The 17,852-nt window shown below is 44.0% G+C and overlaps 1 protein-coding gene across 4 annotated transcripts; it reads right to left on the reverse strand.

Annotated features, from left to right (window-relative positions):
* Positions 1–749: 749 nt before the first annotated feature.
* Positions 750–14,529, reverse strand: TMEM171 (transmembrane protein 171). Of its 4 annotated transcripts, XM_064438254.1 has the most exons (6): positions 14,147–14,529; positions 12,367–12,924; positions 8,399–8,527; positions 7,200–7,930; positions 5,441–5,582; positions 750–1,063 (listed from the first exon to the last, which is right to left on the reverse strand). In XM_064438254.1, the coding sequence occupies exons 4-6, from the start codon at positions 7,828–7,830 to the stop codon at positions 847–849; spliced, it is 990 nt and encodes a 329-aa protein (XP_064294324.1). In that variant the 5' UTR covers positions 7,831–7,930; positions 8,399–8,527; positions 12,367–12,924; positions 14,147–14,529; the 3' UTR covers positions 750–846. The 4 variants fall into 4 exon arrangements, with proteins under 4 accessions (XP_064294324.1, XP_064294323.1, XP_064294321.1 ...); XM_064438253.1 differs by lacking the exon at positions 12,367–12,924; XM_064438251.1 differs by lacking the exon at positions 12,367–12,924 and having other exon boundaries at positions 14,073–14,529.
* Positions 14,530–17,852: the final 3,323 nt, after the last annotated feature.

A 17,852-nucleotide genomic window follows, 5' to 3' on the forward strand; every position in this document is an offset into this window, starting at 1 on the left:
GAAGGGTCTGTGAAGAGCTGTCAGTTAAAAACATCTGTTGCATGTGTTTCTATGAAACTGCCTCTCTTGTATTTGCTGGTAAGTAACATCTGCACCTGGAAGATACCATTGCTGAGTGGCACTCACCCTTACAAATAAGCACTCCTTGTACAAACCACGAGTGATGATATTTAACAGCAGTATAATCCCCTTGAAATCAGTCATTACCACAGTTACACTGTTAGCCTATTAAGTATCCTCAGTTTTGCCTTATGGCTCTTAACTGCTGGCTAAAACTGATTTTCACAGGGATTATACTTATATAAGGACCAGAGTCTAAATTAAGCTATGGAGTGTTTGTTACCAGGCAGACCAAAAAGTAACCATTTAAGTTCTCCATAACATAGTTGGTCCCAATCTTAAACACAATGCTCTTAGAGTACATATAAAGTCAATAACTATGCAAACAAGTATTTTCCACAAAAGTGATATAAAAATAGAAATAAAAACACTTCCTAATTATTCTTTTTCGAAGCTCCAAACAGATTTAATTACAATAAGCAAAAGAGTTGGTCTCTACTTAGTGCCTCCATTATATAAAGAACAATTAAAAATAGAAACTGAATCTGTAACAGAACAAGATGAGCATTTAACATTCTTGCAGTGAACTGAATCCCTTCAGACGACTTGCTCAGAAGCCCAGCATTACCTAATATTTCTTGAAACCCAAATTCATCATTTATGCTTTTTGATGAAAACTTAGACACAGCCAACATTATTGCTTTTATTACAAAATGCAAATAAATTCAAAAATTGTAAATCTGAGTGTACAATTAAATTCAAAAATGAAGTCTAACTGACAGTCCTCTATGGGCTGGTGTCAGATGTGGCTAAGGAAATAGCTGAAGAAGATGGAGAATACTCATTATTTGTTATTGATGCTTTTTCTTCATATTTTGGAGGTGATTCAGAGGAGAGGTATAGCATCGGTAAAATATCTGAAGGTGAGCTGCTTCCAGAAATTGTATAAATGGTTTCATAGTCTCTAACAGCAGCTGTTCTTTCATCATCTGCAAGCTGTGCTCTATAAAACACAAAACTGCATATTAGCATAATTAATTTTTCTACAGTGTGTGAAACTCCACTTGACTTTTATAAACATACATGTATGCACACACTCCTTAAAATCCCCTGAAGCACAGACTTGCACAAGCATTAGGATTTCATTCTATGGGCTACATTATGACTCATATGAAAATTCTATTCCTTCAAACGGGAAGGGCAAACAAGCTCACTTCTAACCTTTCACATCACCAGTCACAGCCTGGCTTACGGGTATTAGCTGCTTCTGGCAGGGCTATCTCACAATCTTATTAAATCTTCTTCTGATCCTTAGCTCCTAATGTATCTTTCCTTTTGTAGTCTATCACATACACACTGTCCGCTTCCCTTATGAGAGACGGTTACTAGACTTAGAATTGAATGGCAAAACACAACCCTTAGCCATTTGAGATCTTACACGAAAGGCAACTTGAAACTTTTATTACGCTTTCCAGCAACCCGTGACAGATGTAAGGAGTAGCGTTCCTGCTCAGAGATGGAGAAACAGAAGCAGGTGGACACAGCTAGACTGCTAAGCTCCCAGTGATAGACAAGGAGGGCAGCCAAGTATTCACTGCCCTTGTTTGACCATCATAACTGGATCCCCACTGATTGTTCCATTATGGTTCTGGCACCCTGCTTGTCTTGTGCTGGAGCTGACCCTCAGCATATTGCTTCAGCTGCTTCCCAAGGAAAGTGAAGAACTTGTTCCTCATGACTTGCTCCCAGAGCTGACTCTTGCCTTTGTGCATGCATCTGTACCCTCACCAATACTGTGTGAGGAGCAGGAACACAGAGCACCTCATCTTCAGTGCTGTTACTGGTGTGTGAGGGTGTGTGTTTACAGGACAGAGAACATACTACAAGACAAATGCTGAAGCACTATATAACAGATTGCAGGAAAAAACCCAACCAAACCAGGATCAGACTGTGACTTTGCTTCCTGCAAGCTCTCTCATCCAGCACAGCCTCCACCACAGCACTTGCTGACAGAACATGGAGCAATGACTGAAGAGGCAAATCATGTTTGCCTAGAAACCACCCACGTATGAAAAGGGTATTCCCTGAAGCTGGAGCTTTGGGATCTTCAACCATAGCACCATGTTAGGAGGAACAAGGCCACTGCTGCTCCTCCGTGATAGACCTTGGAAACTAATTTGCACTAGTCAAGATGCTATGGCTGCTACTAGGTACTGACCTATGGGAGAGCACTATAGAGTGAAATACCCAGACATGGTATCAACTCACAGGGTTTCTAGGAGGACCCTGGGGAGTATGGAAGGGCAACAGCTACAGCGCTGCCAGCCACAGAATGCCAAAGCAGGAGGCCAGGGTTCCGGCATCCAAGGTTGAGGTGTTTTGTCCACTTCACTAGAAACTGCCCCAACAAGCTGGGCTACCAACTGCCTCTTTGTGCACATATGTTCACAAGACAGAGAAGTCCAGACAGGCATTCAAAGATGGTGGAGTTGACGGGATCAAATACAAAGTTCAGAGCACCAGAACTGGACATTTGTGGGTTTGGGCAGTTGATCCAGCTGCAAGAGATTTTGTAGGAGAATGGGTGAAGGAAGAAGGGGTCACCTGGTATGTGCACCAGCAGGGAAAGCCCACAGGAAGTCCAAGGAACTTTTTTGCCATTCCCCCACCATCCTTTGTTTTTCCTTTTTCAGTGCAGGATGTGCTGCTTGCATTCTTTCACACCCTCTGATAACGCACGCGTTTTACCAAGCACATGGGCTGGCAGCCCACATGTGAACTCAAGGCCTGAAATTATACGGTAGAGAGGACTAGTGGCCTCCAGTTTTGTGCATTGTACTTTTACAGAGAGGTGGTACAAGTGTCACTGTCAGCTGCTTGTAAGGCTGCAGCAGAACACAGCTTTCAGGTATGTTCCCATATTTCTCCCAGTTATCCACTCCAGCCTGTTCTAAATGTATTTAAATGGAAATGTTTTTTAAGGGTGTCGATGGACCATATTTGAACTGGCTGTCTCAGGGCTACCAGAGGTCCAGGTTCACACTCAGGGCAAGTCACACAACCATTTGCTTTGTATGTACATCTGGGATGTACATACCAGAAGGGAGTTAGAGCATACGCTGGAGCTGTAGCACAGACAGGATCAGTGTGGTGCCTAACTCCAGGACTAGCTGCAGCTGATATGAAACGCCTTCCAGCTGTGGATGCCTTCACCCAGTCCAGTAAGAATAGGAAGACTTCATGTAAATTCCTTCTTTCAGCAGCAGGAGTTTTTTTTCTCTCCTGATTGCTCTGTGTCTCCTTCAATTGCAGTAGTATAGCTCTGAGAGCTGATATATTTCACTCGCAGCCTAAGAACAGGCAAAGACTTTTATACTTCACAAAATACAATGTGTTTTCACACAACAGTTTGTGCCTGGTTATGAGAGCCACTGCTCTCTGGAAAGCACTTTTGCTTGATCCCCAACGTCATCTGGAATTGGCAGGTGTTTAGGGCACCGAGTAGTCAACAGATTCTCATCAGCTTTGCACAAAAAGTACTCTCTCTGAAACAACTTAAGTGGAAAAGGAGCAAACTGAATGAATTATGTGTGTAGCTAGGGTTTATTAGGCATTGCATCCCTCAGCACAAGTCATCAACCTCAAGCCGGACCTCAGTCAGTGGCAACCAAACACTGAGTGTCTCACTTCCTTAGGTGGTATGTACACGATCATCTTTTTGTTTGGGGCCAGTCCCACTGTGCACTAGAGTGTTGTACAGTAGTAAGAAAGAGTGAGTAGGTTTTTAGAGAGATGTGTTTATGCTATGTTAAAAAACAGTTACTTTGAGGAAAGGCAGAAGGACAGCCTGGCTTGTCGTAATAGCAACAAAAGGAAGCATCTGCCGTCTGCAAAGGTGGGGAAAAATGTTTGGAGGAAGGCAGTATGAAATAGAAAATAATGAGTTGTTGTGATGGTGATTGACCAGAGAACAGTGTGCCTTTGCACAGCGCCTCAAGAAACTACCAGGTATACTTCAAAGGATGACTAAAAAACCACAGACATGGCTGCACACAGCATGGTGACAAGAATAAGCACCATTGCTAACAAAAGTATCTTCCTCCTGTGGCATTTAGGTCTTTGGGCAGGAAGAGGGTTCATGTTTGCTTGCTTCAAAGGGAAGATTAGCACTAGAGTTTTGAAAGAGTACCGACATGAGGCACACAGCTGGTACAGCTGGTCATGGAACACTGCCTCATATGAGTGGGAAGTCTGGAGTATAGTGGAAAGCTATTAAAGCAATGGCCTGACAACTACTATGACTGGACACAGCCAGGCAGGCTGGGCCTCTTGCTGCAATAATGGTACTTAGGAGGCTGCAGATTCAATCTTGTAAACTGAAGTCATCCAATGAAGAAGTCCCAAACCACCTACTGACTCACAGATCAAAAATAAGCTGGCACAGGACCTTCCAAAATGTAAAGCCAAGTCAATTCTGTATCATTAAGGGCCTGAAAATAAGTTGGGGCATCTAGCTCTCCTGCCCAGATCTAGTTCTGGCTCCTAGTATGTGGCCCTTGCAGTAAGCTCTTCCACCCTCAAGTTAGCAGCCCACTGGTGGTAACACACAGGGGATAAATAACCCAGCAAGCTCTTGTGGTGCAGAGAACTCTTCAGTCAGTCAGCAGCTCTTGCTCCCTGAGCTTGGTGGTGGTAGCATCTAGCAAATCAGCTGTACTCAGTGTATGGAAGAATGGCTGCACGGGTTAAGTACAACACCTTGAGATGAAGTTGGCATTCTAACATCCCCTTTAAGTTCCCTAGAGCCTTCCTGCTCTTCTTCTGCAATATCAAGATATCCTTTTATCTCGACACACTGCCACAGCAGAAAAAAGGCAGACCAGCACAGCAGGTCTTACTTCCTTAAGGCAGCGAGATAAGGGTCACAGGGAGAAGAACAGAACACACTAAAGTGGTGTTTCCACGGTCACAAGGCCAGTGGATAGGTGTCATGAAGAGCTCACTGCATTGCTTTTGCAGAGGCTTCCTAAAATCTGCCAGTGTGGGGTATCATGCCACTAAGACACTGCTGTCAGGGGCACCTTCTCTTAGATGATCTATGGAAGAAATCTGATCTATTTAAATAAAGTCACTGATTTAAGACTTAGTTTTCACTTCAAAGTTTAACCCTCATGAAGGACACTCTGTGGTTTGTGATTCCCCTTTTATACTATGATATTGTAATGCCATTTCAAGTGAGGTATCTGAAGTCGAGTGATACACTAGAAAACTTTGTAGTGCCTAGTAAAGAGTCAGTTCACAGAGATTATTTAAGAACATGGTCTTAGATACCTTGAGAAACATCTCAGGTTTCCAAAGACAGAGAAGAAAACAATCTTACCCATCACTGAAGATAGAGTGGTATGGTGGAGGATTTTCACTTGTAGGCAAATCACTTGACATAAGACAGCGTGTCATAGTTGGTGACAGAGGGTCAGCAAAATAAGGAGGTGGTGGAGGTGGGAATACCATTACAGCATCACCTAGAAAAAAAAACACCAGTTACCACCTCTGAAAAATTGAGCACCACTGTTTATTCTAACAGTATCTTAGAATATTTCCTGTCCTTGGAATTACAGTATGTCTACTTGTCTACATTTTAAGATAAAGTGCAATGATCCTAATGTGGAACTGTTATTTTCTAGGCTGTTCAAGTATGTTGGAGGTATGTTCAAAACCAAACTTCTCCCAAAATAAAGATGCAGCATATTCATAAATGGAAGACTTAATTTAGAAAATATAGCTGGGGGGTGAATGTTCCATCTAGCTGAGACACAAACCTCTTCACTATTGGCTGTCTTCAGAAACTGGAAGTGCAAAGGACAGTTACTGTCGGCTCACTTTAAGGGTAGACAAGTATTTAGTTTTCCTCACATATGTAAAATAGGGCAGTTCAAGTTCTCCACATCCTCTGCAGAGTTATAACAAAAGTATTCAAGTCATTAATGGTTCTCATGACTGATTTTGTGTGCCATGACAGTTTCTCTAATAAATTACTCACAGCTGAAGGCACACTACTAACATTAGAACCACAATACTATTGATACATAATTCACTATTAAGTATACTGTGCAGCATATCTACCAATTTCAAATTTGTAGTTGAGGAGTTTCAATTTTTTTCTTTTTTTTAAACAGATTGTATCAGTTACTGAGCATCAAAAATGTTGAGTGAAGAGGGGGTGTTTTCTAGCCATGTCACCACTGTTGCAGAATGTCAACTATGCCAACCAGGCCTCAGCGTTTCAGTTTTTGCTTTTCCTGACGGAAGTATAAAAGGAATCCACTAACTTTGCTTTCTTGCCTTTAAAGACAATCTGAATTCCTTTCTACGATCCTTTGATTTATCCTGGTGGCTGGAAAGCCAACTTTAAACCCTTATGTTTTCTGAGGGTTGCCAGGTTACAGGTCTGTACATTGGTTTGACAGGCAGAAAGAAAAAAGTTTTGCATCATGGATTTCAAGTCCAGTCAGTCAGATGACAGTCAAGGAATACTATGATTGACCCATCAATCCTTTCTGAGAGCTAGAAAGTTATCAGAATAATCTATGCATAGAATGTATTCATGGGGTATTAAAAGCATTGCAATATACAGGGGAGCATTCCCTGCTAACATACTACTCAAGTACTACGCAATTACATCTCTGACTGATGGAAGATGTGGCCATGATTAAAAAACAAAAATTCAATACACTGCTTATGAATCAGATTCTCCTGTCTAAGGGGTCAGAACTCAAGGCTCAGATAAACCTTAAATATAGTCACAGAAGTCATTAGACCTGTGATTTGCAGTGTTAGCTACACCCTTTGGGAAAGGAAGCGGGATTGGACTCATTTGTGCTAGATTACATGGCGGCTTCTGTACAGTCAGACCTTTCTTTTTATGCCAAAGGAGATGTTTTGTCTTTGAGGGAAAGGTAACTGAACTCACCATACAGAAGACATATGAGACAAAGCAATGTTTTTCTGGTTTGGCTGGTTTGACATGCCAGAACTGACATGCTTAGAGCTCAAATGAGTAATATTCAGAGGTAAATCCTTGGTGGGGAAGAACACCCCTACTAACTCTCAAATGTAAAGTTCACACGTTATTTACCCACCTACTGTCACCTGAAAAGATTCAGGGCTCTGAGGATGTTCTTCATTTTCACAAGATTCTTGGTCGAGATTTAAGTTTTGTTTCTTTTTAACATGAGCTATCACGAAGAAACACAACCCAGTGAGCACAATTAACGGTCCCATGATTTGAAGTGACAGGAATCCACAGCCCTGGAGGTCCACATCAGAACTGCCGGTGTGGTTCAGCTGTTTGCTGTGCCATCCGGGGCTGCAGCCAGGAACCCAAATGCCCAGGATGCTAATTAGCATACCACTAGTTAAAAACAGGAATCCAAAAATGAGAAACTGGGCAAACTGACAGCTCCCACGACAAAAAACAAGGCTGTACACCTGCTCATTTTGCAAATGTCTTTGTCTTATATACAGCCTGGCCCTTGATCGTGCCAGTAAAACACAAACCAGTCCAGTTACAGCTAGGACAGGCCCAGCAGCCTTAAGGACCTCGTTACAGTCACTGAAAGTTCCAGATGGGCACGACTGGAGAATAAAGACTGAAAGCAGGAATCCAGCGCAGAGCAACACAGCTCCAAAAACAAAAAGGAAAAAAATAAGTTTCCCGTGTTGTCCAGTATTTCCTTCACCTCCTGGTGCAGGAACAGCCACCGGATACATTACAACAGAATCTCCTCAAGCAGATCAGTTGGGGTTTTTTTTGTGTTTTTTTTTTTTTTTTTTTCCTGTTAGCACTAAGTGGCAGAAAACTACAGTAGATCTGTGAATATGAAAATACACAAATCAAAAGAAGAAAAAAAACCAGTGGGACTAGCTATATTATAATATTAACTTCTGCATTTGCTACACAGCCTGTATGGTACAGTCTTGGTGTATTTTCTGTTTTGTAGTACCTTCATTATGGATTAAAGGGCCTAATCAAGTTTGCTGCCATTGAATGCCGATGAAAAGACAGAACTTGCTTTACAGTTAGACTGAAAACAACTGTAATTGCTGTTGTACAGCTAAATGAACTATTTCTTTAGTCGCACAGTCTCATGATTAAGGGGACATTATTTTCAAAGGCTGAATCTTGGGAACAAGGACATGCTAGCTTTCCCCTTGAAAACAGAAAGCTAGGGGAAATTTCTGTAGTGAATGGCAGGAAGTGACAGAGAGAAAGAACCTGAATGCAAATGAGTATTGATGACTATTGGACTTTTTAGCAAGTAAATCTTCTAATACATACCTTTTCAAAGCATACAAATCTGCTTTGCCTTCCACAAGCAATAAAGACTTTTCTGTTTCTCTCCTTAAATCAGATTCCTGCCCTATACAGCTGCAAGAGTAAGTACACAGAAGATTTTATGGTTCTGTTCTGAAAGGCAAAAAAAAAAAGAAAAAAGACTGTGTACTTCAAGTCTCACTGATTCCATAGTTAGAGCTGGTAAGCATACTGCTCCCACACTTCCATTCCACTTTCCCTACTCCTGAATCCTTTGTATGTGCTCCAAGCTTTAAAAAGAAATATAACAACAGTGGCTCCCAGAAGGCTTCTGAGCCCATAGGAGTCTAGATTCAGAAGTAAAACAGAAGAAAACAGAAAGTAGTGCTGAGGCCAATAAAAGTCCATATGATAGTATGGATGACAAGCCTGGATGTGGACAAACTGTTGCAGGGAAAGCCTGAGTGAAAGTTAGGACAGAGTGCCACTCAGTGAGCTCTAGGAAAAAAACTATTTCTGCCATTATGCACAAGGGAATTTGTGCTGCACTGACACTCTAGCCTACAGGGCTCAGATGGACACCTGTACTCCATACCACAGTGACTAGCAACCACAGAGACCTCAGTCCAAGCGGCTACCATCCATCAAAAGCCAACCTGAGAGCCAGGAAAATTTCAGGCTATGAAAAATAGCAAGCCTGTATGGACTATGAGAAAGCTATCCCCTCTGAAGTGTAGGAGGTACTTAAGCATTCTCATATTGCACTGTTTTAACACTGCCCTCTTCCCCTCACCAGCAGTCTCCCATGAAAGACCACTTCATCTACAACTTGGATGCATCAGGAAGGATATATAGGGACCGGAGGAGTTTGTCACAGATGGAAGCAGGGAATCAGCTTAGTTCCTGCCTTTTCTTAGTTAACCTTCAGCCTTTCCTCTACCAGCTTCCACTGCCCTGCTACTAATTCAGATGACTAGAAGCTAAAAATGAAGTTAGATTGAATCCTTTTTACATATGCCTCAACAACAGTTATTCCACAAGAAAAACAAAGTATTACGTGATTTCTGGAAGCAAACTGTTGAACATGTGTCAGCCACAACAAACCTCACCTCACTCCCCAGTAACTGCAGTGCCCCACTGGGATGAAAAAACACAACCATAAAATCCACTGGTCATTCAAAGACATAATTATCTGTCTGCAATGCAAGGCAATCTATCGAGTCACTTTACTTAGCCACTTGTAAAGGCAGGACCCAGTTAAAGAATTGGCTGAGCAGATATATGAACGATGAAGTTTATTAGATGTTTTACTGCTGAACATCAAACTAGACCCTCAGCAGCACAGAAGGCAGAAAGCAGCATGCAGGTAAAAGGCTCGATAAGCATGAGGCTCGATGGGCGAGGAAACAGGCTGCACCACATGGCAAGAAGGCCACTGCAGGAAGCCACAAAGTCTCCCAGCTGGCTATCTTGAAGAACAAAACTGATGGCCTTCCTTAATGCATCCCATCACTGCAGTCAGTTAGTTTGTAAACTATGTCTGCAAAGTGTTTCTTCGCTGGTCTGAACGAAGTCCGGAAAAACACCATGGTTATAAAGAGCACTAAAGCTAGGACAGTATCTCACAAAATGGAAATTGAAGGAATTCTGATAGATTTCAAACTGAAGACCTTTAACCAAGCACACTTTCAATACTGCATTAGCTGGAATCAGTTTGAAGGCTCTATTTCTGAGCAGAGAAAACGGATTGGGTTGGTCACTCCTTCCTTGACTTCACTAGTCTTTCCTAAGGTAACAAAATTGTTTCTCATAACTGCATATGCTCCTTCAGGTCTAGAAATTTCCCCGATCTTCACGATTGATCTGAGGTGACTCAGATTTACTGACCTACCAACAAATGCACAAAACCTAGTAAAGGGCCTCTGAAATAGAAAAAAAACCCAAAACCCAGCAAACCAATGCAGCAAAGTCCAGTTTAAGTCACAACTGTCTTGAGATATTTTTCTGCTGAGGCACATTAACAATTATTACAGCAATACACTATAATTAGAGAGAACTCTGAATCCTTTCTTTCCAGTTCCCTCGAGGAAAGAAAACATGGACATAAGTACAAGTAAATTAGGACAAAACGAAATAATGTGAAGGGAAAAAAACTCAAACATTTAGCCCTTAAAAAGAAAAATCTAGAGATTTGTTGTCATTACTCCAACACAGCGCCTGCTTCTCTTCCACCAATCTTCTTGTTATGAGATTAAATTAAAACACACATTAGAAATTAAGCATGTGCATATTTTCTTAATTCTTTCAGGCCACAAAAGAAGGAACATTGAGAACAGTCTGTTGTGGCTTTGAAGATGAAAGCCACATATTTCATGCTGCAACATCCAAGGGAGGACTAATTGTCATTTACGCTACCACCAAATATTAATAGAAAACCCAATGCAAGATTAAGCTTTATTTCTTGTGTTTCAAGAAGAATTATTTTAAGAAAGAAGCAAGCCTTATATTGACTTTGTGCCTGAAATACTTCCATTAGATCTGGTATCTCCACAGGCATATTGACATAAGGGAATTTTCCCTTCGTATTGACTCCAAGTCTGAGAGCAGACACGGAAATACCAGATCAGAAACTGCTAGAACAAAATCCAGTAGTGTGGAGGCAGTTAAGTATGAGGGAAGAGGGAATTGGAAACACAGCTTGTAAAGGAAGTCTGGTTATGAGCTTAACTTATATGATATAGTGCTTTGCCCTTTTTTAAGTCTGGCCCATGTGAGGTATATAGAACAGGAAATAACATCACAATTTCTTGTCATTTTTCTGTGTAACACTTGTAATACAACTTTTACATTACGGACAACTCCAAGGATTTTAAAATACAAGTTTTTAATGATGAAACTGGGACTTTTTGCTTTCAGTTTGAACCTTCAGAGTTCATATTGTCCAAGATTTCCACAGCAAACACCAGGGCTATAGATTTATTCCCCCTTACTCATATGAAATTTGATAGCCTCATGCAGTCATATGAATTCAGGAACTGAGGATTAAAAGAAAAAAGCATTGGAAGAATTAAAACACTGCTGTCCCTCTGCTTTATGTTTCCCAGAGTAGGCCCCATTCTGCTCTTTCACTTGCAAAAGCACACAAATAATTTCAAACAGAAGGATCAGGTCTAGTCTGTGTTGTTATTTCAAAAACTACAATACCCTGTCAGTTGTAGTCCACAATGGAGACCCCATTAGAAGTCACAAGCCATCCTTTTCAAGAGTTTTCAGTTTAAGTGCTTTCACCCATATCTCCAATTTTTGAACTGCTACCAGAAAGTTGCCACTGCCATTGTGTGATATTTTTCTTCCGCCCTTCCCAGGTTTAAAATTAAACCAAGACTCCTGATAGGACAAGGTACCTGAAGGAAAAGTCCTCTCAACTTCATTCAGTGTAACTTCCATGTCACAACATGAATGGCTCTCCACTTGCTCTCACTCTCTGTATCCGATTTCCCCCTCCATCCACATCTGTGACTGTACCCATGCTATTTCCTGTTCTTTATCATATCAGTTTCCCCCCTGAATTACACTCTTAGCTTGACACTCAGCAGAAGTACCCATCCATGAGCACAGCTGGTTAAACTAAATTGGAGTTTGCCACCTTCATCCACACTCTCTTCCCTCCCCATGGTGTTTTTTCCTCACATATATGAGAAGCTAGGGGGAAATCCCTGACAGGATGTACTTGCAGTTTCCTACTTTCAAGCAACATTAAGACTACAAGTACTAAAAAGTTTTGAGATGACAAATATATCCAGTCTGACCTCTTATGTATGCAGTCTCTTATTAGTGCCTGACAGCGCTCTCACCTCGCAGAGCATACAACTCTGATATTCCAGGAGGATTCCCAAGATTTAGACACTGTTGGAAAAGATCCTTAAGCAGGGAGCAGATACCACAGAGAAACTCTGCCTATATGGTTTCACAAAATGATTTTGACAGCTCACAGCGTAAGAATGGTACCGCTATGCTGTTATTTACGACCATTGCAGGTGCCACAGGAGTCTATGTCCGGAGAAGTGCTGGAAAGCAGCTGCAGTAGAAATTTCCAGAAAATGGGATGAATCCTGCCCGTCTTCAGACACACGTGCGCCAGGGACCCTTCTCATCACAAACCAGCAGAGTCAGGGATTCTGACCTGCACCAGACAGAACTGCACTGTGAAGAAGCTGCCAACTACTATCCATGTGGGCTACAAGAAAAAAACAGCTAGAGTAAAAGCTGGTCCACAAATGTTCCCCACCCACTTTGGCAGCGAAGACAGTCCTGATGCCATGGTTGGATGCAAGGACCCCAAAAGGGTGTCTGGACACAGAGAGGGGCTTGCAAAGCAAAGTTGGGTAATTCATTGGTTGGATGCCATGCAGGCAGCTAGGACAGCACCTACATTCAACAACACGCTCTGAAGGGTCCCATGCGCGTGGGATGGTTTTTACACAACACACTGGCGGCACACAAGAGCTGGGACAAAGCAGCTCCTGTCTTCTGGAGTACCTGCAGGGAGTCTGGGGAGAAGGTAGACAGACATAGTTAAAGCCAGAGCTGGCTCTTCAAACAGGTAACCCAACACAGAGCAAGTTCTGGGAAGGTCTGTCCCATGGGGCTGATGTACCTTGAAGTGGCAAAAGGCACAGGCAAAGAGACTTACAGACCATTGACAGGATATGAGCGTGACCATCAGGAAGATGCAGGACTCCAAAAGCTGCCCAAAGCCTTCCTGTCCCAGTTTCCTGGGGCATTAACCATAGCCAACTCATGGACAAGCAATTAAGCTTTGCTCCATCTGGGAAACCAGCATCCCATGGCATACCCCTCCTCATTCACCAGCCCTTCAGGCATGTTCCCTTCTAAGTCACTAAATTTTCTAAGTCACACTAAGGTCTTCATCAGGACGAACCATGCCCTGAAAGAACAGCTCCTGTGCATCAAGATGGAGTGAGGGAGGGCAGCCTGTCTGACACCTCCCTGCAAGGACACAGCACCTGGCTCACGTGGGGCCTTCCACCCCAGCAAGAGCCTCCTCACCAGTGCCTTCCCATCCTATGCCACCAGCAGCAACGGGAGCATTTAAAGTCAGTAGAATAATTTGCAGAGGCCCCTTCTGAGACATCCGTTCCTCTCACAGAAGTGGCATAAAGGTCACTGTGGGGAAGCAGTGGCTTTTCTTACCCCAGGACATTTAAGCCCTGGATAAGCGACACGCGGTGCACAGCCCTAACCGCCATCCTTGAGGGGAGTGAGGAACACGGCAGCGACAGGGCCGAGCTGGCGGCGGCTGCGGGCAGACACGGCACAAGCCCACCCGCCCGCCGCGGCCCCGTCCCGGGGGGCAACCGGCGGACGAGCCGCCCTCCCGACAGAGCGCCTGCCCGCCGGGGGGCCCTCCTCCGCGCACCGCGCCCTGCCTCCTCGCACACCGCCGCTCCCCGGCCTCCCCCCACTGCCCCCGGAGGAGCGGCCAGCGACCGCCCGCCATTTTCACGCCGGCCCCTGGCGCTTTCTTCAACGCGGGGGCTATGCCGCCCCTGCGGCCAAAAGGAAGAGCCCAGCCGTAGCGGCGGGCAGCGGAGCGACCTTCACGCACCGCGGCACGGCCCCGGAGCAGGTGCGGGGAAAGGTCGGCGGCGAAGGGCTCCGAGCGCCCTCCCCTTACCTGGCCGCGGCGCGAAGGACTGCCGCGGCGCAACCGGCGCCGCTATTTAAGCACCTGCGCCAGGCAAAGCGCACCTGGGCAGGGCTGAGCCGAGGCAAGCGGCCCCGGGGGACCGTGGGCGCGGCGGTGGTGGCTGCTGCGGCACCGCCTCCCCCGGTGCCCAGCGCCCCGCCCGGTGGCGGCCTCGCCCGGCCGGCGTCGCCCCTCTGCCGTCCCTCCCCGCCGCGGCTAGGCCGTCTCCAGCCCTTTTGCGGCCTTCGGAGAGGGGGTGGCCCCGCCGCCTCTAGTCTGCAGCTCCGACCCGCCTCGGGGGGACTGTGCCGGCTCCACGTGGGGCTCTCCCGCTGCCCCGGCGGGTGAGGAGGAGGAGGTGCGAGGCGATGCCATCTTAGGTCCGCCCCTGGAGGAGCTGAGGTAGCTCGCCGCCCCCGGGCGCTGGAGGCCGGGCTGAGGGGCCCCTCCCGGCTGGTTGTGGGCCGGCGCCGGGGTGGGGCGGGTGACCTTGCCGCCCGGCCGGGAGACCTACCGGCTGGTGGGCTGGAGTGCGGGCGCAGGTCGCTGGGCAGGGCTATCGCAGGCCCCTCTGAGGCGTGCGTGCGTGGCCAAGGGCTAGTGTGCCCCTCCAGTGCCGGTGGCTTCGAGGTGAGGCAGGTGAGCATCCTTCTCAGGGAAGCTGTGCCGCCTCTCCCGTCTCAGGAGCCCTCCATGTTGTTCTAGTTACCCCAGCGTTAGCCATACTTCTGCACACCTGGGAACTGCTTAGGCATTAAAGACAGGCCAAGCCTGAATGTGACTGATTTCCCTCAGTGGTGAGCCAGTTCAGCCACTGAAAATGGGAGAAGAAGATGCTTTCTCTCTTGCTTGCTAGGTGCAGGCAGCATGGAGGGGGAAGCTGGCTTTAGTAGCAGAAATGAGAGCTGTGAAGTGTAAGAAGCAGCTGTGTGAGAGGACGAGGTGCCACAGGGGGAAGGTCAGGGTGTGCCACTTGTAAGTGGGTGTAGCAGTGGTGGGACCTGAATGACAGCAGGACTGAAGCTGCCCCACTGGTTAGGCGCAGGCTGGTAGCTGGTGAGGTGTGAGGGAAGCAATTTGGGTTTATGTGAGTCAAAATCAGAGGAGCTGGAACAGGAGTGAAAGGTGGAGTGATGCCTAGGAAACTGATGACAGGAGGAAAAGAGAGCAGATTAAAGTCTTGCATGACGTGGAGATAATTTGGTTAGACTATGAGATTGGAATAAAATGGGATATGTAGGTTTTTGAAAGAGATCTGTGTTTGGGTAGGGAACCAGGGAGAACTTGGAAGTGACTGAAGAACCAAAGAGTGCATGAACATACATGTGGGGTGTAGGGAGTAGCTTTTGATGTGGTAGAAGGCTTCGCACTTTCCAGAGCTGTAGATTCCCAGATGTTAGTGACCCTTTGCTCTCTTGACTGTTTTATAACCCAGCTCAGCTACCACTGGAAGGTGGGCTTTAGTTGTGAAACACTCAGACACAGCTGTGAAGAGTCTTATGGTAAGGAGAGACTGGGAAGTAATGATTCCTCTATTCTGTGAAGAGTGAAGTTATTTCAGTGAAGAAAAAAAGCAGGGAATTTAAAAAAAAGCCTGGCAAGAACAAAAGATGATGAGTACTGGAGTACTCTTTGTTACGAACTCAAGCTGAAGCTGAAGTCTTGCAAGAAGTGAAAGATCATCAATATGTATAATGAGACTATTTTACAATTGACAGTATTATAACATTTAAATATGTTTATATGGCAGTTTTCTAATATCTGGTTCTAATGTTCTTCCACCATAGAGCTTTAATAATTAAAAGCACCCCATTTCTATGGTGCTGATTTCTGTATGAAGTATTTTGTCAGGCTAAACTTTCTTCAGTTGTCTGATACCATTAAATGATTGGACCACTGCTGTTGATATATGTTCTCTCTCTTCTCCTGTTATGTAAATACTTTTTTCCTTTTGTGTAAATACTTCTTGTACCAAACCTAACATGTCTTAATAATGTCACTTTTTGAAAAATAAATTAAAAACAAAGAGTCAGTCTTGATAAAAATGAGTAAGTTTACTGGCTAGGATCTACATGCAAATGATTTCTCTTGCCAAAGCTTGTCATCAGTTTTTCCCCTCTGTCCACCACTTGGGTTTCTTCTAGTGTTGCATTTCAGGATTTGACACCAATGATGAAAGAAGGGATTTCAGGAGTATAATTCTTCAGTTCGTGAGATTATGATTCTGCCTGGTGTGAGTTTTCAGTGGATTAAGTGGATGTTGATTCCTGTCACATGACTACAGTAATAAAGATGTAATCGTGAGCCATTATCTTGTGATTTAAGATAAGAATTATTTTTTAAACTTTTTTAAAAAAACTTTTAACATAGTAACTGTTTAGCTGTGAGTAATGTGTATTTTAATTCCAGACCCTAAGAATTTGGCAAAAATTGAGCTAAACTATTTTTCACTGTATAGGAGAGTACTGAGAGAGTTGTTTGCGTTAAGTCTGGACATAGTTGTATGACAGCGTGTTTTGGATGTTGATGCTAATAGAGAAAATAAAGTATTTTGGATTGGCATAGAAAACAGTCCTAGAGCTGTGGAAAGCTACAGTGCATTCGCATGTGGAGCATGACAGGGAACCCAGAACTACCAGGAAGTCATTGCTTTTGAAATTATTTCTGGGGTCACAGTCGGTGACACTTGTGAAGATGCTGACAAGAAGATTACCACTTGGGTTGATGAGCCGAGAAATACAGTTGTTGATAATTCATTGGTTGGGAATTAGTCAAGGCTGGTTTGATGCAAGTCACTGCTTACACCAAAAATCTGATGAAATATAAATAAGAATTACTAACTTTGCATTCCTTTTTTTTTTTTTTTTTTGTATATAGCAAACATGCTGATAAATGGCAAATTCATTTATGTGGTTTGGATTGTTTGCCTGATGATGACGGTCTCTAGAAATGACAAGTGCAGTAAGTAAGACTAAATGCGTCTAGAAAAAAATTCCACTGTGCAGAAGAGATGTTAATCTATTACGAGCAATATGAGACTGGTCAATAAAATCACAGCTGTTAGAGTAATTTTTCTCTTTTGAGATTGGTTGTAAAAAATACTGGATGTGCTGAGACTGTGCCTTAGTTTGAAAACACTAAATATGATTTGCAGAACCTATCCAGAAGTTTGAAAACACAGTGAGAGAATCCAGGCTGACCTAAACTGTCCTGATGACGATGTAACTGCTAGAGAAGTATGTAGTGTTTGTAATTCACAGCACACTTGGAAGCTTTTCTCTTCTGTTTTTCTGAAACTGTACAAGATCCTTGAGTCAAGACTGGTGCTACCAGCTTTGTTTCACCGAGGGCTGCTGAAGAACGCATGGAGGTAACACATAGTAAATTTTACTTGCTTGCTGTGACGGTATGGACCAAATGAGATCATGGTGCAAAGTCAAGAGTGACCCAGTTCTCCAAGCCCCATTAAGTTCTATACAGCCAGTTCACAACAAGCACTCGGTGTGCAGAGAAACTGCAAAGCTCACTTGAAGAGCTAAGAACTGTATGTTTTGGTTTATTTAAGTTCTGGTAGACTCAAAAGAGCTATACTTAGAATTATGAGGATATAAAGATGTTTGTTTTATTAGGATTGTCAATTTATAGGCTCAGAAACAAAAAAAAATATTGCTGCCAACTTTCAGTAAACTCTTGAACCAAACAATTAACCCTGAAATAGTTCTTCTTTGCAGTTTGGCATATAGCTACAAAAGAACCACAGAAAAGGGT

This window comes from Phalacrocorax carbo, chromosome Z, assembly GCF_963921805.1.
Source record: "Phalacrocorax carbo chromosome Z, bPhaCar2.1, whole genome shotgun sequence".
NCBI lineage: Eukaryota > Metazoa > Chordata > Aves > Suliformes > Phalacrocoracidae > Phalacrocorax > Phalacrocorax carbo.

Bases quoted from the DNA above. Each gene is read 5' to 3' on its own strand.
- TMEM171 (XM_064438253.1), bottom strand. From the start codon at position 7,830: ATGTATCCGGTGGCTGTTCCTGCACCAGGAGGTGAAGGAAATACTGGA. The intron at 5,583-7,199 runs GTGGGTAAATAA...TTTTTTTTCTAG, and splicing joins ATCTTTTCAGGTGACAGTAG to GTGATGCTGTAATGGTATTC. The intron at 1,064-5,440 runs GTAAGATTGTTT...TGTGTTTTATAG, and splicing joins CACTCTATCTTCAGTGATGG to AGCACAGCTTGCAGATGATG.